General features: G+C 36.7%; 1 protein-coding gene across 8 annotated transcripts in view; it reads right to left on the reverse strand.

Moving 5' to 3' along the window:
• The window catches only part of GPATCH2 (G-patch domain containing 2), a 189,005-nt gene that overhangs the window by 12,924 nt on the left and 153,848 nt on the right, over positions 1-22,233 (reverse strand). For 6 of the 8 annotated variants that reach the window (XM_058430651.1, XM_058430649.1, XM_058430646.1 and 3 more), the window contains 2 exons: positions 6,413-6,501; positions 4,330-4,398 (listed from right to left, as the gene is read on the reverse strand). In XM_058430651.1, coding sequence (XP_058286634.1) covers positions 4,330-4,398; positions 6,413-6,501 — 158 coding nt within the window. The remainder of the gene's footprint in view (positions 1-4,329; positions 4,399-6,412; positions 6,502-22,233) is intronic. The other 2 variants (XM_032136507.2, XM_058430647.1) reach the window with 1 other exon arrangement.

The following is a 22,233-nucleotide window of genomic DNA, read 5'->3' on the forward strand; positions in this document are numbered from 1 at the left end:
TCTACATGGTCACTGTCACCATCATTATTACTTTTATACAGTCAATATTAATTTAGCTTTTAGTACATGCTCAACAATTTCTTTGCTCACCATTACTTCCTGAATTTCATTCTTTTTTAATGGATTCTGTTTTCTTCTACAAGAGGTATAAAATTTAGTAGTGGTCACTCTTTATCTGAAATGACTTTATTTCATCCTCACTCTTGGGTAATAATTTAGCTGGATATGTAACTCAGGTTGATTTGGTTATTTTGTCTTAGCACTTTGGAAATATTCTCTTACATTCGCAATTGTACTGCTATTTTTAAGTTTGCTACCAGTACAATTTCATTCTTACGTAGGTTATATTTTTTCTCCTTGGCTGCTCTTAAGTCATTCTCCTTGTCTTTGGTGTTCTGAAGTTTTATTACAATGTGACTTTATTTATATTTAATATTTCTTGATATAGACACACTTGTTGAATATGAAAATTCATGTTTTCCTTCCATTCTAAAAATTCTTATTTTCCTGAATATTGCACCATCTTATTCTCTCTACTCTTCCTTCTGTAAGTTCTATTAGACATAGATTGAACTTCATTGTCCTTAAGTCCTTCAGCCTCTTTTATATTTTCAATCATTTTATCTCTGTGCTGCTTTTACGTAGCATAGAGATCACTCTTCAGATCTCGCCTAAAATTCAGTGTCTTTTCAGCTATATCTAATCTGTCATATAACCCATTCAGTGATTTGCACAGTTTTAAAGATATTTTCATAATAAAATAATCTCAATTTTCTACTCGATTCTTTACCACATCTGTCTTTTGTCTACAATTATTTCCTTTCCTTTTTGAATTTGTTTTTATAACTAACTTTTTAGTTTTGGGTTATGAGATCGTCATTGGTAGGTTTTTATTTGTGGTGCTTCTTTGAGGCCTGGGTCGAAGGCCTATACCTCTAGAGCGGCTTTGAATGTGCTTCTGAAACCAGTTTTTATGTTAATTTTTGGCTTATTGTAATTTAAAACTAGAAACCCATTGTAAGGGCAGCCTCTTGGTCACAAATCTTCAGAGAGTTTTCTATTTGGATCCCAGGCAGAAACAAGATTCTTTATCTTCCACGGTGCCTGGTGAGTTTTGTTTCCAGTCTGCGCATTTCTGATGATGGAGCTTTTAGAGGTTCTGACTTGATAAGGAGCCTTACGCTGGGATCCCAGGCTTGACTCTCTGTCCACGGGGAACTAACGAACATGCCTTAGGTTTTCTTTTATTTATTTATTTATTTATTTTTGAGATGGAGTCTTGCTCTGTCGCCCAGGCTGGAGTGCAGTGGCGCGATATCTGCTCACTGCAAGCTCCGCCTCCCGGGTTCATGCCATTCTCCTGCCTCAGCCTCCCGAGTAGCTGGGACTACAGGTGCCCGCCACTACACCCGGCTAAATTTTTTTTTGTATTTTTAGTAGAGACGGGGTTTCACCGCATTAGCCAGGATGGTCTCGATCTCCTGACCTTGTGATCCGCCCGCCTCGGCCTCCCAAAGTGCTGGGATTACAGGCGTGAGCCACCGCGCCCAGCCTGCCTTAGGTTTTCAAGCTTGCCAGTAGTGTGAGTGGGTGTGGGGGCTGCTCAGGGCCATTTTGGTCTTGAACATTTCCCTTTCTTTCCTGTAGTCTCAGCTGTCTTTGTAAAAAGACAGCTTCAAATTTTATTTAGTGTTTTCAGGTGTTCGGTAGTTTAAGTGTTTCCTCATTATTTAGTCTTCTACCAGGAAACAGCAATTCTTTTCTACCTAACATGTGTGCTTACTCTGTCCACCCTGTACTGAATGATAATGGAAAACTGTTTATTAAGATTCTACTAAAATACATAACCGAAGAGTGGGCTGGTGGTGTGTGTCAAGAGGTGAAGGATTGCGTATATCCTAGGCTTTACTATTCATTCCGATAGAGTCTGGTTTCAAAATTAATAACAATCCCCTTGGAAAAGTCTGCCTGTTTTAAAATCCTGAAAGAGCTACAATAATCTACAGTGGCTATATGGACCCAGGGATAGCGGGAAATAAAAGCATAATTGTTGATAAGATAAATTTGGACAACTAAAATCTAGTACCTTGAAAAGGAGCTTGGTTACACCACACGTTTCTGAATATATTTGGTATGACTTTTAATTGCAAATGAGCCTTTAAAGAGTCTTCACTCATTATTATTATTTACAACCTGCCTTCACTGCCTTAAATATTCAAGAAGATTATTTTCCTATTGAAATATCAGTAGGACGTGGAGAAAAAAGTTGAAAAGTCACAAAAAGCTGTAATGAAACCTCTTGCCAGAACTCACATGTTCATGAAAAAAAAACTACCCTGGAACGATATGTATATCAAGACATTAAACTTCAAAAGGCATTTCGTTTCTATACTTAAAATGTATAGAAAAAAGGCTGACTCCTTATTATAAATATTTCACTACGATATTATTTCAATAGAATGCAAAATAGTAATAGGCAATATTAATTGTGGATAACATTGAATTTTCATATACTGTACAGTGGACAAAATTTTTAAAAAATATAGTAGCCACAATATCTCAATAAAGGAATTTAAATCTTTTTACTATTAAATACTCAATAAGCTATGCCTTCTACCAAAAACATGGACCACAACCAACATTGCTAACACCTTTTAAAAAAGTGTTAATAATATTTTCCTTATTTTGTTCACTGCTTTTCTTCACCTTTACAGATGACATTTTTCAAACTATAAAATGCATTCTGCTGGCAAACCTTCTTGCTTCGATAGCTCTCAATTTTAGAATAGTAAATCTACATGCTTTGCTACTGAGACATCCACTGTCTTTCCGTATGTGACTGAATGGGGCAGAGAACAAGCTATACATTTAAAAAATCGGTATCTAACCTTATCAATATTCATTTTACTTTGTCAATACAAAATACAAAGGTGAAAGAGCAGTAAATAAGCTAAAGCACTGAAATAAATTTGGTGTTCCTGTCACAATTAATAAATGTTCAAATGATAACAATGCTGGTTAGTCCAGAGCTTTCTAAAGCGACTGAAATTATGCTTCAAAGCTATTGCTAAAAGAGGGTGAGAAAAATTTTCAATACACTAGCAGGTAAACGTAATCAATTCTGGGTTATTAATTTCACAGGGGGCCTTAAATCTTTTATTAAAAGTGTTATTTATTATGAATACAATTTATCGTTAGTCATAAATTGTTATACAAACACAGTTTTGGATTTAAAGTGCCTAATTATAGTTTTCTGATAATTTTTTGGTAAATCCCTTCTAAACTTGCTGTTTGATTGTATAATATTTCACATATAAATCAGAGGGGATTATCAAACAATATTCAAGCTGTCAGTCTTTTAACTCTTACTCCCTATTTCAAATAAAATAGAGTTATCATCCGCATTTTTCTTGTTTAGCGTTAATGCTGACTAAAGGCAAAAGAAACTGTGAAAATATGTCTCAACTCAATGCGTTTTTCAGGAGTTCTGCAAGGGCCTTTAAAAGGGCAAGAATATTGTCCTTAGCTAAAATTCAGAAGTTTACAAATATAACTAACTCTTTATTATGTGACTGACTCTTTTTCAGAATTTGAAAACTGTAATTTTCAGAGACAAGATGATCTAGGATTCATACCCTCATTATCAAAGTGTATTTATGCAAAAACATTTCTTACTTGAATTTGGATAATAATCTTCACCTTAGATTTGATTCATTAGTATTAAAAGATATTCTATTTAAAACTGAGGACTTTAAGATAACCTCAATCTCTTCCTCTTAGAGAAAAACAGTTATGCATAGATTTTTAAAATGCGTCGAAAATGAGTGATGCAATTCTCCTGCTCCACTACTTTTTGAGTAATTAAAAGTGCATTAAATTTCTATGAATTTTATCTTCTAAGTAAAAATGTAGTAATACCAACATCCTGAATATTAAGAGAATCACAATTTTGAAATATAAAATCTAGAATATGCTGGTGTAAGCTTATAAAAAAAAACTGTTTTAGGCTAAAGTTCAATGTTTGTACCCATATGCCATATAAATGATTTCTTCTGATGTTACTGAGTTGTAATGTCAAAATCACCTTGAGGAAATAATTATATTATCCGCTCCTCAACCATTATGCATTTGCCTTCTCATTTCACATATGTTCGGAGTGTTAGGATGTGACCCCAGTATTTTCTTTTCCTTATTGCTGCCACTAAGGTGCTTTAGTAGCATTCCTAAGATTGTTCTTGTACTGTTTCTGCCGCTAATGCTTGAATCAATGAAAAATATGAAAATTCAGGGACCATTCAACTGAAATGCAGATGTTAAAGAATCCTATACCTGCCTTATGAAAGATCTGAACTGCAAGACTGATGACACGTGTTTCATCCAAAATGTGGCTACATGTTCCTGTATGAAGAGATATATTAGAAGTATTTCATGAATATTCGCATTTCTACATATAGTAGTGCATTTAAGTCAGCATATGCAATAGGACAATCTTTATATATATGTAATGTGTATATAAAGACTATATATATATATACTTACAAAGAGGCTGTAAGTACATTGTTATGGAAAGAGCATGGATTTAGGAGTTATGCACACCTAGGCTTGAAGCCTTCCCTTGCGTTCAATAATTCTGTCATCTTAGGTAGCTAACCTAACACTTCTTTCCATCTTCATTTTATGAACTGTAAGGTGATGATAACGCCATCTCCCTCATACAGTTGTTATAAAAATAAAATAATAAAGTTTCTGGTACACAGTAGGTACCCAACAAGTGGCAAATATTATTCTATACAAATACAAATGCACTCAACACATAGGTGTTTCCTAATCTTGAAAATTCAAAACAGCCAGAAGATGATCAGGTATGCATCTAAATGCATAATTTTATAATCTAGTCCCTTATACGGAACAACTGCATTAGAAGTGCTCCAATTTTAAGTTATTCTTCAATTTTCTAGTGCTTAACTATGGAATAGGTTCCCTAATAGAGAATGTGGCTGGGTTGGGTGGCTTGTGCCTGTAATCCCAGCACTCTGGGAGGCTGAGGCGGGCGGATCACCTGAGGTCAGGAGTTCAAGATCAGCCTGGCCGACATGGTGAAACCCCGTCTCTACTAAAAATACAAAAATTAGCTGGGCGTGGTGGTGGGTGCCCATAATCCCAGCCACTTGGGAGGCTGAGGCAGGACAATCGCTTGAACCCTTGAGGCGGAGGTTGCAGTGAGCCAAGATCACATCACTGCATTCCAGCCTGGGTGACAAGAGTGAAACTCCGTCTCAAAAAAAAAAAAAAAAAAAGAGAGAACGTAAGCTTCACATCTTTTTTTCCTCTTAAACTCACCATGCAACCCCACCCCCATAAAACCGTGCATATACTTACATATATTTTTCTTTTTACTGTTAACTCTCCTGTTGATAGGAATCTTATTTTCATAGTCTATAATTAAAATCACTTTTCCTATAAAGGCTGCCCAAATGAAGCTAAGAGAAAATTTCTAAATGTGTATGGTTAAAGATCCCAGACAATAGGTCAAGGCTATTATTCTTTGTATCTACACTGAAAAACATTTTCTCATACAGCTTGCTGCATCACAAATCCATTATGGTTAACTGCTGTTTATTTATACGTGAGTGTCTACATTTTAATGCCCACTTGGCTTCCTCCTATCACTGTGTCTCCCTTACCACTGCTCTTGCATGAGATTTTCAATACATACTATTTTATTCATAACCTTCACTACAAGGCGAGTCTCTGCCCTTTCAGGAAGTAAGGATTTCTGTCCTCTCCAATCTACAGTGACTTCCCTCTGATCAGTACTTGTAGCCTTCTCAATACCACACTCATTATTAGAATGGCATATTATTAGAATGTCATGATTTTTGAGGTAGAAATGAGAGCTTTCTCAATCTAGTACTAACGTTGTCTAAAGAAGGAATGAGGAATGTAAGACTGCTACAGAGCTGGGACTAGAAACCAGACTGCCACATTCGCTCAGTCAGGTTTCCATCTCCTTCCACATGGGGTCTTATGTTTTGGGGCTGCGGCTATACTTTTTGAATTTATTACTATTAATCTCTTCTGGGGTTATTTGTCATTTCATCTATTTATGCCTTATTTTCCCAACAAGACTAAATTTATAGAGGCCAAAGATATAGCCTTTGAAGTTTTTGTATCCTTTTAATACCTTACACGAAATCTTGCATTTGGGCAGGGATGTAACATATACGTTAACCTGGAAGATCTACACACGGAGCATGCAATACATCCTGATACCACATGCAAATGATTTGTTTTAATAGTTTCTTGCAAATGTGCTTCTTCATTGCAAGTGATTAAGAAGTATTTACATTTTATTCTTCATGATTTATGAACTCTACATTTGTGCTCCACTCTAACCCTGCTTTTGTTTTACCTGCGGTAGTAGGTCCAGGCAAAGGTGCAGCTTTTCTTCTCCGTTTGATATCTCCCGTGCATAAGGATCCTAAATGCATGCTTGTTTGCCTACGAGTAATTATCAGAAAAAAACTATTAACAAAGAAGAAAAAAATGACACATAAATACACAGCTTGTATCATCTGAACCTAAATCAAAACATTCTCAACAAAGATGGAGCTGCATAGTAAAATCACCAATCTTGTTTATATCGAAACATAATTACGTTTGTTGACAAGCGTTCAGCAGCTAAATGCGCCATCATAAATTGTTACTGGAATGAATAATATAAAAGGAATGCTTTTTAATTTTCAAAACTGGCAATCTTTCTGGCTCAACATAAAATCAAGCACTGTTGCTTCTGACAGGAAAATAGCTAAGATTAATTATCTAAAGAGATCACAATATTGTTGCTAGGTTATCAATTGGTTACTAATGCTTTACTGTCAGAACAACATTTATTACAGGAAAAGTATGATCAATTTCTTTTAGGATATTATGCAGCAGTGAATTCTCTTAAAACATTTTAAATAGAAGGAAATAGTGATGCTTCCCTTATAATTTATATGATTAGAATTCTTCAGTTAATTATTTATTAGCTAAGTGAGAAAACATAATTTGAATGCATTAATGCTGGTCTACTGCTATTTAACAGTCTAACATGATACTGGATTATATTTGTAAAAACATGATATATAAAAACTGAGAAGTGGACCTTCTGCTATTTTTGGAACCAGCTATTATACAATTAGATTCTTCCGTCTAATCTTGGTCTCCTAAATTGAAAAGTTATATAGAAAAATAAGAAATGGGCCAGTTAGAAGTCAAGATGAATACAAAAAAGAAAGGATTTAAAGTCTTCAAACTTTTCAAGCTATAGAAAGATTCTGTGTTCACTTCCTGCATCATAATCTTTGATGCAGGGTTGGGATAGGGCCTGGGGAACATGAAGTAGAAATAAATGAAGCATGTTTATGACAGCACATGTTCTTTTAGTAAGGCAGAGAGATATCTGACAGTATCCTGAGGTTTTAAAGAAACTAATTTGAAAATAAACAGATTATTAGGAAGAAAAAAAGGGAAAAATTAACTAAAATTAATTCAGGTAAAATTCAAAATTCAAGATATATATTTAAACACACATACTCAGATGGTTAAATATAATGAAAAATTAGTGCTGGAGAGTATAGTTATTTCAAATACAGATTTTATTTATAAAGCACAAAGTACAGTCATAATTAATGATCTGAGTAATCCAAGGGCCACATGCAGTCAAAAAAATAGACCACAAAACCTTATCAACATATCTTACCAGTAAATGAGCATTTGTCTAGTTTTCTTTTACCTTTTTATTGAGCGCATACTGTTTCTGTTACAAAATAATTATACTTATTAAAATATTTCAAAAACCCTTTCAAAAATTCATTCTGTTAATGACTAACTTAGCTCTGCTTGGCTCTCCAAATGTTCATTAACATGCATGACTATAACATTTTTATTGCATTTTGAGGTATGGTCTTGGTTCATGATGCCAAGAAAAATGAATAGTTATGACTGTGTCTACTTTTTAAGATTATATATACATTTTTAAAAAGTAGAATGATGTCACAGAGAAGACATATTCTTTTTGTACAAATTTAAAGTTATTCCTTTACTTATTCAGCAAACATTTATCAGCATCTATTATGGACTTAGCATAAGACTCCAGTGGTGGTGAAAATGGGGAGAGGGGAAAGAGAAGATGGAAGATACAAAGGAAATGAAACTTTCAATTCTCATTATTGGAAGAATTTAAAGTCAGAGTGGTGAAAGAAAACATAAATATGTGTATATGAAATAATTAGGTACAGTGGTAGTGGCGGCAGGCATAACCAACTTTATTAACGACTAGTAAAGACTATATTATTTAGTCCTTACAACAATCCTGAACATGCTGCATCAAATATACATTTTTTCCTTGGTAGGATAAAATTTATGCTTCCACGGAAAAACTATGCTTTCAGGAGTATACCCTTTCGGTCATTGAATGCTAATTCTATGGAAGCTATTTTACAACTCTACCTTGTAACTAACCGAAAGCAATGGGAAACACTTCTTAACTACAGAAACACAAATAAGTTCTGTCCTGTGGAACGACAACCCTTCTTTCTGTGGAAAAGCTAGTTTTGGGTCCATTTAAACAATCATTTCATTACTCCTTTACTCTATATACACTTGAGCTTCTTTGACTTCTCCTTTCAACTGGATATAACATCTGCCCAGTTCCCTCATTAGCTAACAAGTTAAATAAAATCTTTAACACATACCCACTTTATATCCATATGAGTCATAATATTACCTTTTTGTAAAAAAGTATCCTTTCACGTATCTTATCCCTACTGAAATCTCCCCTTAGCAAAAGACTGGAGTAAAGTTTACCTTCTACCTATATGGTAGAGCATATACCAGACAGGCTCAGATATCAGAAATAGCTGAAGAGGAGGGGAAGGTACCATTCTGAAAACAGGGAATAAAGTGGGAATCTGAATTCTGCAGTGTGGGTCTTCTGTAATTAAGCTGTGAAAACCAACTCATGAACTAGCTACTTCTGATCCTCTGTTAAAACATAACAAATATTCTTACAGTTTAAGCCACTGCAGGTCAGGTTTTCTATACTTGCTGCTGAACGAATTCCTGAGTGATAAAGAGTTTGCTCTGTTCAGGGAGTTATGAGTAGTTCAGGATGTCTGCAGAGCGGTGTTTGCAGAAGGGACTGTATAACACGAATGGAAAAGAGCACTGGGGCTGGATCATGGGGCCATACATGCAACCTTTGCCCCATGAAGGTGTTTGGACTTAACAGCGATGTGGAGTCATAAAGATTTGATAAAAGGAGACAAAGTAGACCAGATGCATGGGTGCTGGTAGAGAGCTCGAGATGGACAGGGTTGAGACTGAAGAGGGAGGAGACCAACTAGGTTTGTCATAGTTCAGACACACACACTTCCTCATCTCAGTTATAATAACTAAAGAATGATGCAAGTTACTGCACAATGAAACTTCTTGGTTGTACAAATATTAAATGTCAATAAAAATTTAAAAAGAATTAAGGCTGGTTTTATTGATTTCAGATACTTTTAAAGCTCAAACTAAGCTAAAACAATTAGCCAGGGCACGTTTCTTAAGAAACACATTTTTAGAAATAATCAGAAGAAATACTTGAGTGTCTGATATTAGATGCTCACTGTGACTATTAATACCATTGGTTTCTACTTACTTTGTTCTTGCACTAGTTGTATATAATTGGAGTATTCTAATTGCTTGAAAATAACTCTCCCAAGTCAATATTGCCTTTATAACTATTTTTTCATACTTCTTAAAATTTACTACGTAGGCCTATTTACAAAGATAGTGAAAAACAAACTTCAGGAACAACCAACTCCCTCTTCTAAACCTTTTTTTTTTCCATCTGCTGGACCAAACATTTTGGGTATCTTCACAGAGCAAATGAAATATAACATTTTCATTCAACTCCCTTCCCCCACCCCCAACACAGCTACATAAAGGAAAAGAGAAAAATGTTCAAGGAGAATAAAGTTAATAAACTCAGCAACACCAAACCTGAAGACCTGAACCATAAGAAAAACAGCTAGCTGTGTATTTCAGTAATTCTATCAAGAATTGACTATCTGCTACAGAGCATTGAGAGATCTGGATTATTGATCCATAAGATTACCCCATTTAGGCTTGCCCCACACCTCCCTTCTTTCAGACAGGTGCAGTGGAGTTGCTACAAATGACACCAAGTAAGGTCTACTCTGTTATTTAGTTGTCACTCTTAATGTAAACCATAGCAGTTATTTTTTAATTTAAAATCAATGAATGTCTCAAAGGCAGCCTTGTTTCTTCAGTCTAAATGAGTCATTTGTCTTTGCAAAGCAGAACATTTGGAATACTACTCAAGGTGATGGTCGGCATTTTCTGTTACTTTCTTCTGTGGTGTTTTGAGAATGACAATGCAACGTCCTAGGAACAGACCCAAAGTTATTAAAGAACAATATTAAGATCCTTTTGTAAGGTGTATCAGAAAAACACCAATCAACTAGATATGTGTTTTAGCTGGGATATTTGCATGGGGAGGAAAAGAAGGGAGACAAATCAAAACCAACCTATCCTGAAGTGGAAAGGATAAAGAAATGGTGCACTTTTGTTACAGGTCTGTCACTTACGATTTGAAACATGGTTTCCCATGTATTACTTCTGAAAATTTTCCTATTAAATATTAGAAAAGCAGAACTCAAAAAGAAATCTTTTTGTTTTATTTTGCTTTTTAAACCAACTTCACTTGGTTTATCCCCATCATTTGCTGCAGGCTATCTTTTCAATGGGGTGGCGGCAGGAAGCTGGACATCTTATCTGGAGGGAAAAAAGTAGAAACAAAACAAAACAAAACAAAACAACAACCCAATAAACTCAAAACAAAAAACAGAAACAAAAACTCTACTGAGAACCACCTTGCCTGAAAACCTGGGTTTTGACATGGGCTGACAAGGACTGAAGCAGGCAGTGTCAAACGCAATAACAGTAAAGAGAAGACAATAGGAACTTGTCTCTTCATTGTATGCAATTACAAACAGAAGCTTTTCAGAGAATTAGGCCTAGATAAAGCTGCCCCCTGGATAAAATGTGTTCCCAAGCAGCCTCGGACAAGCTGCAGAAGAGAGACAAACAGACGTGACTATGGGCCCTGGCATTTGGCAAGAACACTCACTGTCAGTTAGAAAAATATCAGCCTGGACAGGGCATCAGCTGCACAGAAATAAAGCAGGTCTGTAGTGTCACTGGAGGAGCATTCCAATGGCAGAGAGAAGGATGGGGGCTGGGAAACCCAGCCCCATGTGAACTTCCTTTTCTAGATCCAAATTACCCTCTCCGCCTTACTTGGTGTCAATATGTCTCAATGTATTAAACTGAACAGACAGACATCAGTATCTAGCTTTTTTTCCTTTAGTACCCAAATGCACAATACAATAAGTATCACCCACTTTCAAGTATAAATGTTTTTTAACGACTAGGAAGATTGAATTAAATCCTTGTTTTTCTGGCCGGGTGCGGTGGCTCATGCCTGTAATCCCAGCACCTCGGGAGGCCGAGGCGGGCGGATCGCGAGGTCAGGAGATGGAGACCATCCTGGCTAACACGGTGAAACCTCGTTTCTACTAAAAATACAAAAAATTAGCCGGGCGTGGTGGCAGGCGCCTGTAATCTCAGCTACTGGGGAGGCTGAGGCAGGAGAAGAGCGTGAACCCGGGAGGCGGAGCTTGCAGTGAGCCAAGATAGCTCCACTGCACTCCAGCCTGGGCGACAGCGAGACTCTGTCTCAAAAAAAAAAAAAAAAAAAAATCCTTTTCTTTTATTTTGCCCCCCATTTTTGAGACAGAGTCTCACTGTCCCCCAGTTTGGAGTGCAGTGGCGCTGCTCACTGTGACCTCTGCCTCCTGAGTTCAAGTGATTCTCATAATTCAGCGCCACGCCCACCCTCCCGGCACCCCCACCCCCCTCCCCAGGGAGCTGGGACTACAGGCGCACACCACCACGCCCTGCTAATTTTTGTATTTTTACTAGAGACGGGGGTTTCACCGTATTGGCCAGGCTGGTCTCCAATTCCTGACCTCAGGCTATCTGCCCACCTCTGCCTCCCAAAGTGCTGGGGTTACAGGCCACTGCACCCAGCCAAATCCTTGTTTTTAATGGTGGTGGTTTCTTTCAAAGCAGCTTTTTGTGCGTGATCTCTTTGGACATTCATAGCAACCCTCTGCATTTGGTATCGTGGATCACAGCCTGACCAGTTCTTGGCTCTGGTCTTCTCTCTTGATGGCTTTGGTCATTTGACTTCACATTCTGCCTCAATCCCATTTACCTTCTCTTTGGAACAAACCTGACCTTAGCATGAGGTGGTTTAAGTTTTAGCTCAGTGCACTGAAGTTAGTACTTGGGTTTCAGTAATTGAGTCCAAGCTTTATTCTAGACTTACCCTACCTTACCACAAACCTTCTAGTAACTCAGTTCTTTCAGAACTCGGTAATTGCCTTGACCTCCTAGATGCTCAATTCCTGGCCATGAAATGGAATCTGGTGATGGAAGAAGCTCTTTCTAATGCTGCCTGCCGACCCTTCTCCAAGCATCAGCTGCCCCTGGCTCCTATCCCTGTTCACTGCCTACCTGTTGGCAACTCTTGACTCTATGTTGATTAACCTTCCACCACATGTAGTCTGAGGCTCCACCGCTTAGATAGAATGATCTGCCTGCCACTGTGTAGTTCCTCTCACTGCTTCAGATGGATCTGTCCTGTTAGTGCCCCTTCCACTCTAGTCAGAGGATTCGAGTCCAAACTTCCTTCTTCCCAGTCTGCTTTATCCTGCTACAAGTAATTGGCGGCCTCTTCTGGAGCTACTGTTTATTGTGTTTCCTATGTGCCTAGTGTGAGTGAGCCACTGATATGGACAGGAGACAGGGAAATACTGGGTAGAAGAGGGCAGTACCCCGGCAAAGGTCCCACCCTCAAGCCTGGAAACCTATGGTCCTAAATGAGAATAGGCATTCCTGTTTTTGTGCCCAAAAGTTACCTCTGGCCTGCCACACCTCCCTAACCTGTACCCATATAAACCCCAGGCCCCAGGCTCCAGCAACAGACAAGGAGAAGACAGACAAAAGAGCAGAAGCACGGCAGAATGGTGTGGCAGAGAGAAGAGAAGCATCTGAACGTCAAGAAGATTTTGGCTGGGGATAGTCAGAGAGGAGATCGGCCACTGGATGGCCAAATTCCAGGGGAAGACCATCTTCCCACTCCATCCCCTTCCCAGCTCCCCATCCATCTCACTGAGAGCCACCTCCACCACTCAATAAAACCCCTGCATTTACCATCCTTAAGTCCCTGTGTGACCTGATTCTTCCTGGGTGCCGGACAAGGACCTGGGTACCAAGAGGGCACTGAGCTGGTTAACATGTTAAGCTGTCTGTGGATGGCAAAGCTAAAAGAGTTCACTGTAAGACCCACCATGCCCACTTGGGCTTTGGGAGTCACAAGTACTCACCCCTAGATGCTACTGTGGGGCCAGAGCCCCAAAGTGCTCACCCCTGGCTCCTGTACCTGCCCATCTGCGTGTTTCCCCTACTGTAAAGGATTTGAGGGTACATGGTGGACCAACAGACAAGCCACACCCCTGTCACACCTCCTGCGACGGGGGACAGGGAACACTCCTGTTTTAGCACCACTGTGTCAGAAGGCTTCTGAAGGAGCTCAAGGGCCTCATTTCACCCCTGCTGCCACCCTGCTAGTGCAGGACTCTCCTGACTCCTCAAAGCAGTGTCAGCAGGGCTGAAATGTAGTGTGCAAGGAGGTGAGATGCAGGGGACAAGGTGGGAGCCTTCAGAAGAGCCAGAAACTTACTGAAATTATGTGCAAAATACATGTATGCATACTTTTCTAGCAAGAGGATGCATGAATTTTATCTGATTCTGCATGATTAACAGAGAGGGTTACCCAAAAAATAGACTCAGTAGTTTTAAACCAAACTATTCACAATCTAAAATAGAAAATACTTGTCTTAAAATGTCATTGGAATATTTAAAATATGCCATATATATAGGTCACCTTTTAAAATCACAATATCAAAAAACACAGAATAGGTGTGTGCACTAAACTAAAATATCCAAATCAATGAATATGCATCGGCCTGGGTTGAAAGGCATGGAAGACTGTGCAACAAAATACTGATGATAATGATTTGTGTGTGATGGCATTTTGTGGGAATTTTCTTCTTTACCCTTCTCATTATTACTATTTTTTCTTACATTAAGCATGCAATGAAAGATACAAATTATAACCAGATTAATTAGAAAAGAGAAAAGCAATGGTATTGATAAATGTAAGTGGTTTTGGCAGCTGGATGAATTTCTCAAAGGCAAAGTCAAGCTTTTCACACTGGGGCAGCTGTGGTGTAAATTCAAGCTACAGGTTGCATTGGTTGGATTTGCATTTGGGATGAGCCAGGGAGTCCGGACATGTTCCTTCTTGTACCACCATGTCTGCTTTCTCACTAGAGCTTTGAAAAAGTCTGCTTATCGATGTTCGAGAAGACTTTTTATCAGCCTTTGGCATGTTACTTACATTCTCTTTGTCTCAATTTCCTTAACTTCAAGAATTATGATTAGACTAGTGCTTACCTCAAAAGATTTTATTTAGAAATTATTTATGTGAATCATTTTAGCACATGCCTATATATTCAATAACCGTTAGCTATTACTCTTACTATTATTATCATCCCCACCCTACAGATAAGCAGCCCAGGCACAAAAAAGTTAAGTAATTTACCTAGAGTCACAGTTAAAGGGAACAGATGGAAGGCACTTTGCCATACAATGCATGCAGAAGAATGCTTATTGTAGGGTGTCACTAAACACATACCAAATAAACACATAGCAGAGTAAACGCATTACATCTGAAAATTGCCATTATGCTACAATAAAGGAAGAATTAGGGTGATTTAAAAAAATCATGTAGGCATTTTTTTTGGTAGTTAATAGAAAGGTTAACTTTTTCTTCATTGTCCATTTCTGCTTGCTTTAAATGTGTCATAACATACAAGAATGAAGCACTCATTTTCATTTCAAAAACTCAATTAAAACCCACAAGAGTCCTTGAGACGAAAACCCACTGATATTCTGACATCAGCCTATTGCTGCAGATTCTCTCTTGGCCGCCATTTGGTACTTTCTCTTCAAAGATGTCTTGCTTCCTTCATATGGTATGTTTCATGCTTTAAAGCCTAGAGGGACTGCTAGTCTAACGATATCATTCCTTGTATATGTTAAGAAATACATGACACCATATTCCTAAATAGCTCAGTTAAATATTTCTTTTGTACTGCTTCATTATTCCACACAAATGATAACTCAAAATGGTAGCGGTTGTTTTATGAAATTCAGGTAATTATTACAACTCCTTTACTATATGTAAATGAAGACATTCTCCCATCTGGGGGAATGTTCAATGGGGTTTCTAAAAATCGATTCGAGAGACCTGCTGTTATATCTTAGCTTACATCATGCCCCGTATTTTTCCAGGTCCTTTAGATTTTTTTTTTCTAAACAATTGCTAGTCATCGAGACCATATATATGTGCTAACATTAGAGCAATGTATTCTACCTACTTTAAGAAATTTTCTTTCTATGTTTCCTAATTCTGCCCTAAACAATGTTCTTTCTATGTTTCCTAATTCTGCCCATGTTAGAGAGCCTGCTTTTTTCCTTCAGTTCTTAGTGCTCTCAAGTCTAAACGTTCTTTCTCCTCTTTGAACTTTCCTAACCTCGCTACTCTTCCAAGTGTTTTTCTCCATATTTCCACATCAATCTGTGCATATTGATGTCCATACCTTACCATACAGTATATGGTATTTGCTTCAAGTTGTTCTAAGATCAGAGGAGACTGTCAGCTAAATATATATGGAAAACAACTTGAGGCCAAGAACCATGTCTAATTCCCAGAACCTAGATTTGTTTTTCATATATTAAAAGCACAAGAAAAGCTTATTGAACTAAAATGAATAAAACTACCATAACTACCGTTGTCTCAACATTTCAGGTGGTAATCAATCATGAATTTTTTAAAATAGTAACACTTCTTTCTTGAACCGTTATTTAAATTTACTCAAAAACATTACCTTAACAACTGACAAATTTTGACAAAATATCAGTTATTCTACTAGATGCTAAACTAAACAGAAGGGTAAGATAGCTCCCACCTTCCAGGAGTTCATAGCCTAATGTAGGAAATGAACATGAACAACAAATTACTATGCAATGTAATAAATACACAGGGCTATAGTAGCAGACCACCTCTTTGGGGAAATTGAGGAAAATTCATTTCGCCTGAATTGAAATTGGATATTGTCTCTCCAAGTAGAATCTGATATTTGAGGCATCTTGGAGTATTCTTTTATTCTTCACACCACAGTACCTAGGAAATAGTAGGCACTTAGTAAACTGTTTACCTCATTCTCAGGTATAATTATACATTTCTGGAATCTGTTTATCATTGATATTTAGTGTAGAGTTTCAACAATTATGCTCATTGTAATTTGCTTAAAAATGGTATCTTGGATCTCACATAAAAACCTATCAAAATAGACTACAGATTCAGATGCAATCCCACACTCTCTCTTTGATAATGACACTATTATTAAATGTTTCCTAGGATGCTGTAGTTGCCATTTATAATATTTATAATAAAATTATGAGATATTCCTAATATTCCTAACTTTTTTGAGGGAAGTCCACGCATTTACTCATTTTTGGATGTACTTCATCTAGTGCACTACATGATATCTGGATGTGTTTGTTGAATTGACCTTTTACTGTATTCTTCTGTTTGATATCTCAGACTCTAAGCCAAGCTCCAAGTTCCGTTCTGAGGTAGCATGTTAGGACAGACATGTGCTAAGTTTTTTTCTTTCATCAGCACAGGAAATAATAGAATTTAAAGAGCAAAGTAGAGAATATATATATATATATATATTTAATTTTATTTTTCCGTTTAATACATGTTGGTTTCTTAAGTATTGGAATTTATTATCTGAACTACTACAAACATCCAGGCTCACTGAGTTTTAACTATATAAAAGGTATTATGCCAGTAATTTTTACATAATGTAATCCTCATGAAAACCCATTACATATCTGAGGAATCTGAAGTCCAGAGAAACTGTTACTTGTCAAAGATCCCATGAACAGAAAGTTAAGTTACTGTATTTGTACCAAAGCTTTCTTAACTCCAAGGAACTACTTTTCCCCCGTACCTTACTACATCATCCAGCTTAATTTATTATAACCTACTTAATAAACTTCTGCTGAAAATGTAATGCATGCCATGCCCTATGCCATCAGACAGGAAATACATTTTTAATTGAGAAATAAAAAAGATACGATGTGCATTTTCTAGGGGTTCAAGTCTATTGATCATGTGGGAAAAATGATTCCAACCCAATTTTCAAAGAGAATCCTCAACCAGCATATAAGGGCATTCTAGGCCCCTAAGTGAGAGAACACATTTGCAGAGGCACAAAGGCATTCAGATGTGCACGTGACATGACATAGCTGTGTCGCTCTGTAGGCAATTCAGTATAACTGGAGTTGGCACATATGGAGCAGTGGGAGGAGATGACACCTCTCTGCACACATCAAGTTTTAGTAAATTCTATAAATCTGTCTATTCACAATTATCGAAAATTCCCCTTAAGAAACTTCTTATTTAATTTATGCAGTTTATTAATCATACTGACAAATTGAATTCAATGGAAAAAGTCCACTCCATAATTCTCTATAGACACAATTCTGGAAGTTGCTCTCAGGCAGAGATGGAGTCAAATGTGGATCCATTTCCAAGGTAACTCTTGAAGTTGAGAGGCCTCACTCATTCAAGAGAGTCTACAGTTTACTTGCATAATTGATTTGGCAAATACAGGCTGAAGACTGAGTTCAGCTTTGATTTTCTGCAACATGTCCCATGACTTTGCTTGTCGTGCAAAGTAATATGGTAATGATAATGTAACAGTTCTATATGCTATAATGTACATTTTCTGAGTAGGACTACTAAAGAGCAAAGAAAAAATGTGCTTGCTACTTTTATCTCCATATTGAGAAGATAAGACTAAATGTCTTAGTATTAGGCCAGAATATCAGAAACTTTTGAAATATATAAGAAGTTATTTCTATTTTGAAATATGTCAGAGAGTGTTACCATGTAAATGCAGACTTACTTGCATTTAGGTTAAACTATTGCTTATTGGTGGAATTCAGTTGGAAACCTATGACACAGTTGAAATGCCATTTCCTTTATGCAGAGTCTTCTGATACCCATTGCCAGAAATAATCTCTTACTCATGGGAGAAAACAGTATTTTCTACCTTAAACTACAGCTATATATGTACACAAACTAATATTCTAGCCAGACTGCATATTCCTTGAAGGCAGTAAGGCCCACAACTGATTTATTTCTTTAAGTACATTTTCCTTAGCAGTTACATGCCTTGCCATATCAGGTATTTAATAAATAGTTATTGAATAAAATTTAACAAGGCATGTCAGGGCTTTTTAAAATTAGTAATCTGTTTTCATGTTAACTAGTATTTTTATTGTGGTTCCAATTTCTTTAATATATAAATGCTTAGTTACAGAACACTACAAAACATATTTGTTCCATTTCTTGGGCTTTAGAATAAAAATATCTGCAAAACTAAGCTTGTTAACTGAAGTTAGTTTTTACAGTATATGCATGTATTTTTATTCTAAAATGTTTCCCTTTCTACATAATTTTGCATTTCACTAAGTGTAACTTTATGAAAAGAATGCTTTCAGACCCTCCTCCTCCCTGATAGTTTTTGGTAGATAAATGTTATATCCATAAAACTTTTACAGACTTGTTAGCAAATATTTACTAGACTATAAAACATACTGTAATAGCTAGGTGAGGTATCAGGAGGCTTGTGATAAGTACATGAACATTAATGTTCAACAATTGGGAGGAAGAGGATTTCAGGATTCTCCTAATTCACTTCAATTGAAATAACTGGAAAGTTGGGGAGCATTAGCCTATATATTCAGGATAGTTTTGACATTAAGATCTTATAAACCAAAGGCAGTTTATAATTTTGTTAATTATAAACCAAAGGCAGTTTATAATTTTGTTAAATTGGGTCTATTACTTGCTGTATTTAAGAGGTCTACTGACTTTAAATGTCTATGGAGAAAAACACTACCCTACAAAAATTAACTTCAAATATAAACTATCTTTTCCTCTTCTCATTTTTACAACTCTTTTCTTTAGAAAAACATACAAGTCCCTATGTTTTATAAACTTCAGAAATCAAATGCCCAATGATTCAACAATGATCAGGTTAGTCATGATTGCAAAATGTTGTCAATTTTCTTTGCACATAAGTCGATCTACATACTGTTTAAGTGACTATTTTGGAAGAATCACCAGTTTTGATTAAAGGCAAGATAATAGATTTCAGAAAGCAGTCAAGTTTACTTTTAAATGGCATAGAAATAAGACTAAAAAAAAAAAAACACTGCTGTATAAATTATCCACCACTTGACCTGAGAAAGCTATTTAACCCTTCTATTTCCTCCTATGTAAAATGGGGATAATAAGAATATCTACCTCATAGGGTAATATTGGAAATTCAGTGAGTAAAAATACATCATTAACACTCAATGACTCTTAGCTATTACGGTGTTAGCTATAAACATGATGCGGAAATCTTTTTCTTCAACTAAAGTCATATATTTTAAATTATCTGTTTTTTCATTTCTCCTCACCTACCCATCTACTCATCTTGTGAGGCAGAAGAGCACAGCAGTTAAGAGTGTGGACTGTAAAGCCCAAAGAGTCAAAGTTCAAATCCTGCTCCCTCACTTAACAACTTGGGTGAACCTGGGCAAGTTAGTTAATCCTTTTATGCTTGGCCTTTCTCATGTGTGAAATGGAGATGATAGCAGAACCAATCTCACAGAGTTGATGTGAAGATTAAAGAAATGTGTGCCTCACAGTATGCATTCAATAAATGTTACCCATAATTTCCCACAAAGGAAATTTGTATAAAATAAACTGAATATGGCATAATTTGGCATTTTTGAGGCCCAATCATACGTAAAAAACAGTAGAGAAACTCTGTGGTTGAGATCGTATTTTACTGTTACAGTACAAACAGGAAATAGATTTATTAGTAGCTAATAAGGTCTAAATGTATTCTACAAACTAAAATATGAAAGTGTCATTTATGTTAACCTGGCAGAACACAGCATACCAAATCATAGTTTCTCAAGCTGATTTCCCACAACACTTTATATCTTTTTTATGACTCTTAAAATCTGCCATAGAGACAGTATAGTTTACTTGAGGAAGTAAAACAAGTTCATTGCAGCTGGTATATCGCATACAAGGTAAGAAGTAATTGGATATGAGGCTGAAAAAATAAGAAAGGCTAGACCAGGAAGGCCTTGCAAGCCATGTTTAGGACTTGGTTTTAAGGCAATGAGAAGCCATTAAGAATTTTTAAGTAGGCCAGCAGGATGATTTATGCCTGTAATCCCAGCACTTTGGGAGGCTGAGATGGGAGGATTGCCTGAGGCCAGAAGTTCAAGACCAGCCTGGGCAACATAGCAAGACCTTATCACTCCAAAAAAAAAAAAAAAAAAAAAAAAAAAAGGCAGGCATAGTGGTGTGCACCTTAGTACTAGCTACTTGACAGGCTCAGGCACAAAGATAGCTTGAGCCCAGGAGTTCAAGGTTTAAGTATACATAAATAGATTTGGGTTCCCCAAAAGTCATTCTGGTTATGATGTGGAGAATGGATAAAGAGAACAAGGGTGAGAGATTGAAAGGAGTGAAAGACAGAATCCTGGTTTTTCTGGCCAGAACGTAAGTTCCTGGAATGCAGACAGAATAGCATCTGGGTTCCACACATATCACCTAGCCTAATGTCTTTTATATACTCAGAATAAAAGGCATTTAATGCTGTGTGAAGGACTGCATGAAACATCATTTTTTTCTAGTAACAGACAATACCATCTTAAAAGAAATAAAACCCTGACCACTTAGCACTGTAATAATTTATTTACTCACTTAAAAATAAACATGCTATGTAGAAGCCCTGAAGTCCTAGAATTTAACAAAAGAAAAAAGTCATAATTAAGAGTACTCTGGGAATATGGTGGCAATGACACTGTTGTTGAATGTATATAACAACATGTGGCATTACCAAAAACCCCTGGACACTAATACCTAGCCAACAAGGTATTCCTCAAACCCTCCCCTTCTCATCCTCAAACAGGTGATTGGATATAAATTATTGGCAGCTATGAGATGCCATATCAACACCTGGGCAGGAAAAAGCAGAGGAATCTGCAAATGGCCCCAAGCACAAGAAAACCTCCAAAGATCTACCACTCAATGGAAAGTACAGGGAGACAAGATGAACACACATGCTAAACTTAGGAGGTGTACTGAAAGATTCCAGTTTATAAATGAGTGCAAGAGGACCAAGATGTAATAGTTCTGTGGTGTTGGATTAGTTGGATCATATAAATTCTTGAAATTAAAAAATTAAAGTGATTTCCCAGGATAAAAATCTCACACCAAGGAAAAACAGTGGAAGTAGAGGCGAACTGGAGCTGAACAGAGGCCAAGGGGAAAAGGAAACAGAAGGTCTAGATAAAAATACTGAGAGGAATAGAAGAGGCAGATATTGGAAAATATGAGGCCAGAATTTTGACTAGTTTATGAAAATAACAGAAGAGAGAGGTATAAAGCCATGAAATTAGAAAGCTATCCTGTCTCATGTCTCCTTCTTAAAAGTACAGGAAACCTCATTCAGAACAGCATTGCAGATAAATAAATAAGAATGATTATTAAAAGGAAAAAATAAGGTCCTTAGAGACTGTAAGAGTACTCTAGATATGCCCACAAAAATGAAAACTATACCTGATAATTCTATAATGAGTTAAAGGAAATTAAGAAAATGATAGAAGATACATGAAAAAGTCACAACTAGAGAGGTTGAGAAATAAAGGGACTGGATAACAGGAAGATTTAAAAGAAGAGATGATAGCATTTAGGAAGCAATTAGAAATAAAAGGAAAAAATCATTTCAGAAATTAAACTAAAAGGAACAGAGGAGTGAGCCATATGATGGAGAAGTAGAACATGAAGATATAATAAAAATGGAAAAGGCAAAAAATAAAAACTTTAAAAATTAAAAA

The sequence above is a fragment of the Hylobates moloch genome, unplaced genomic scaffold (assembly GCF_009828535.3).
Source record: "Hylobates moloch isolate HMO894 unplaced genomic scaffold, HMol_V3 SCAFFOLD_18, whole genome shotgun sequence".
In the NCBI taxonomy this organism is placed as follows: domain Eukaryota; kingdom Metazoa; phylum Chordata; class Mammalia; order Primates; family Hylobatidae; genus Hylobates; species Hylobates moloch.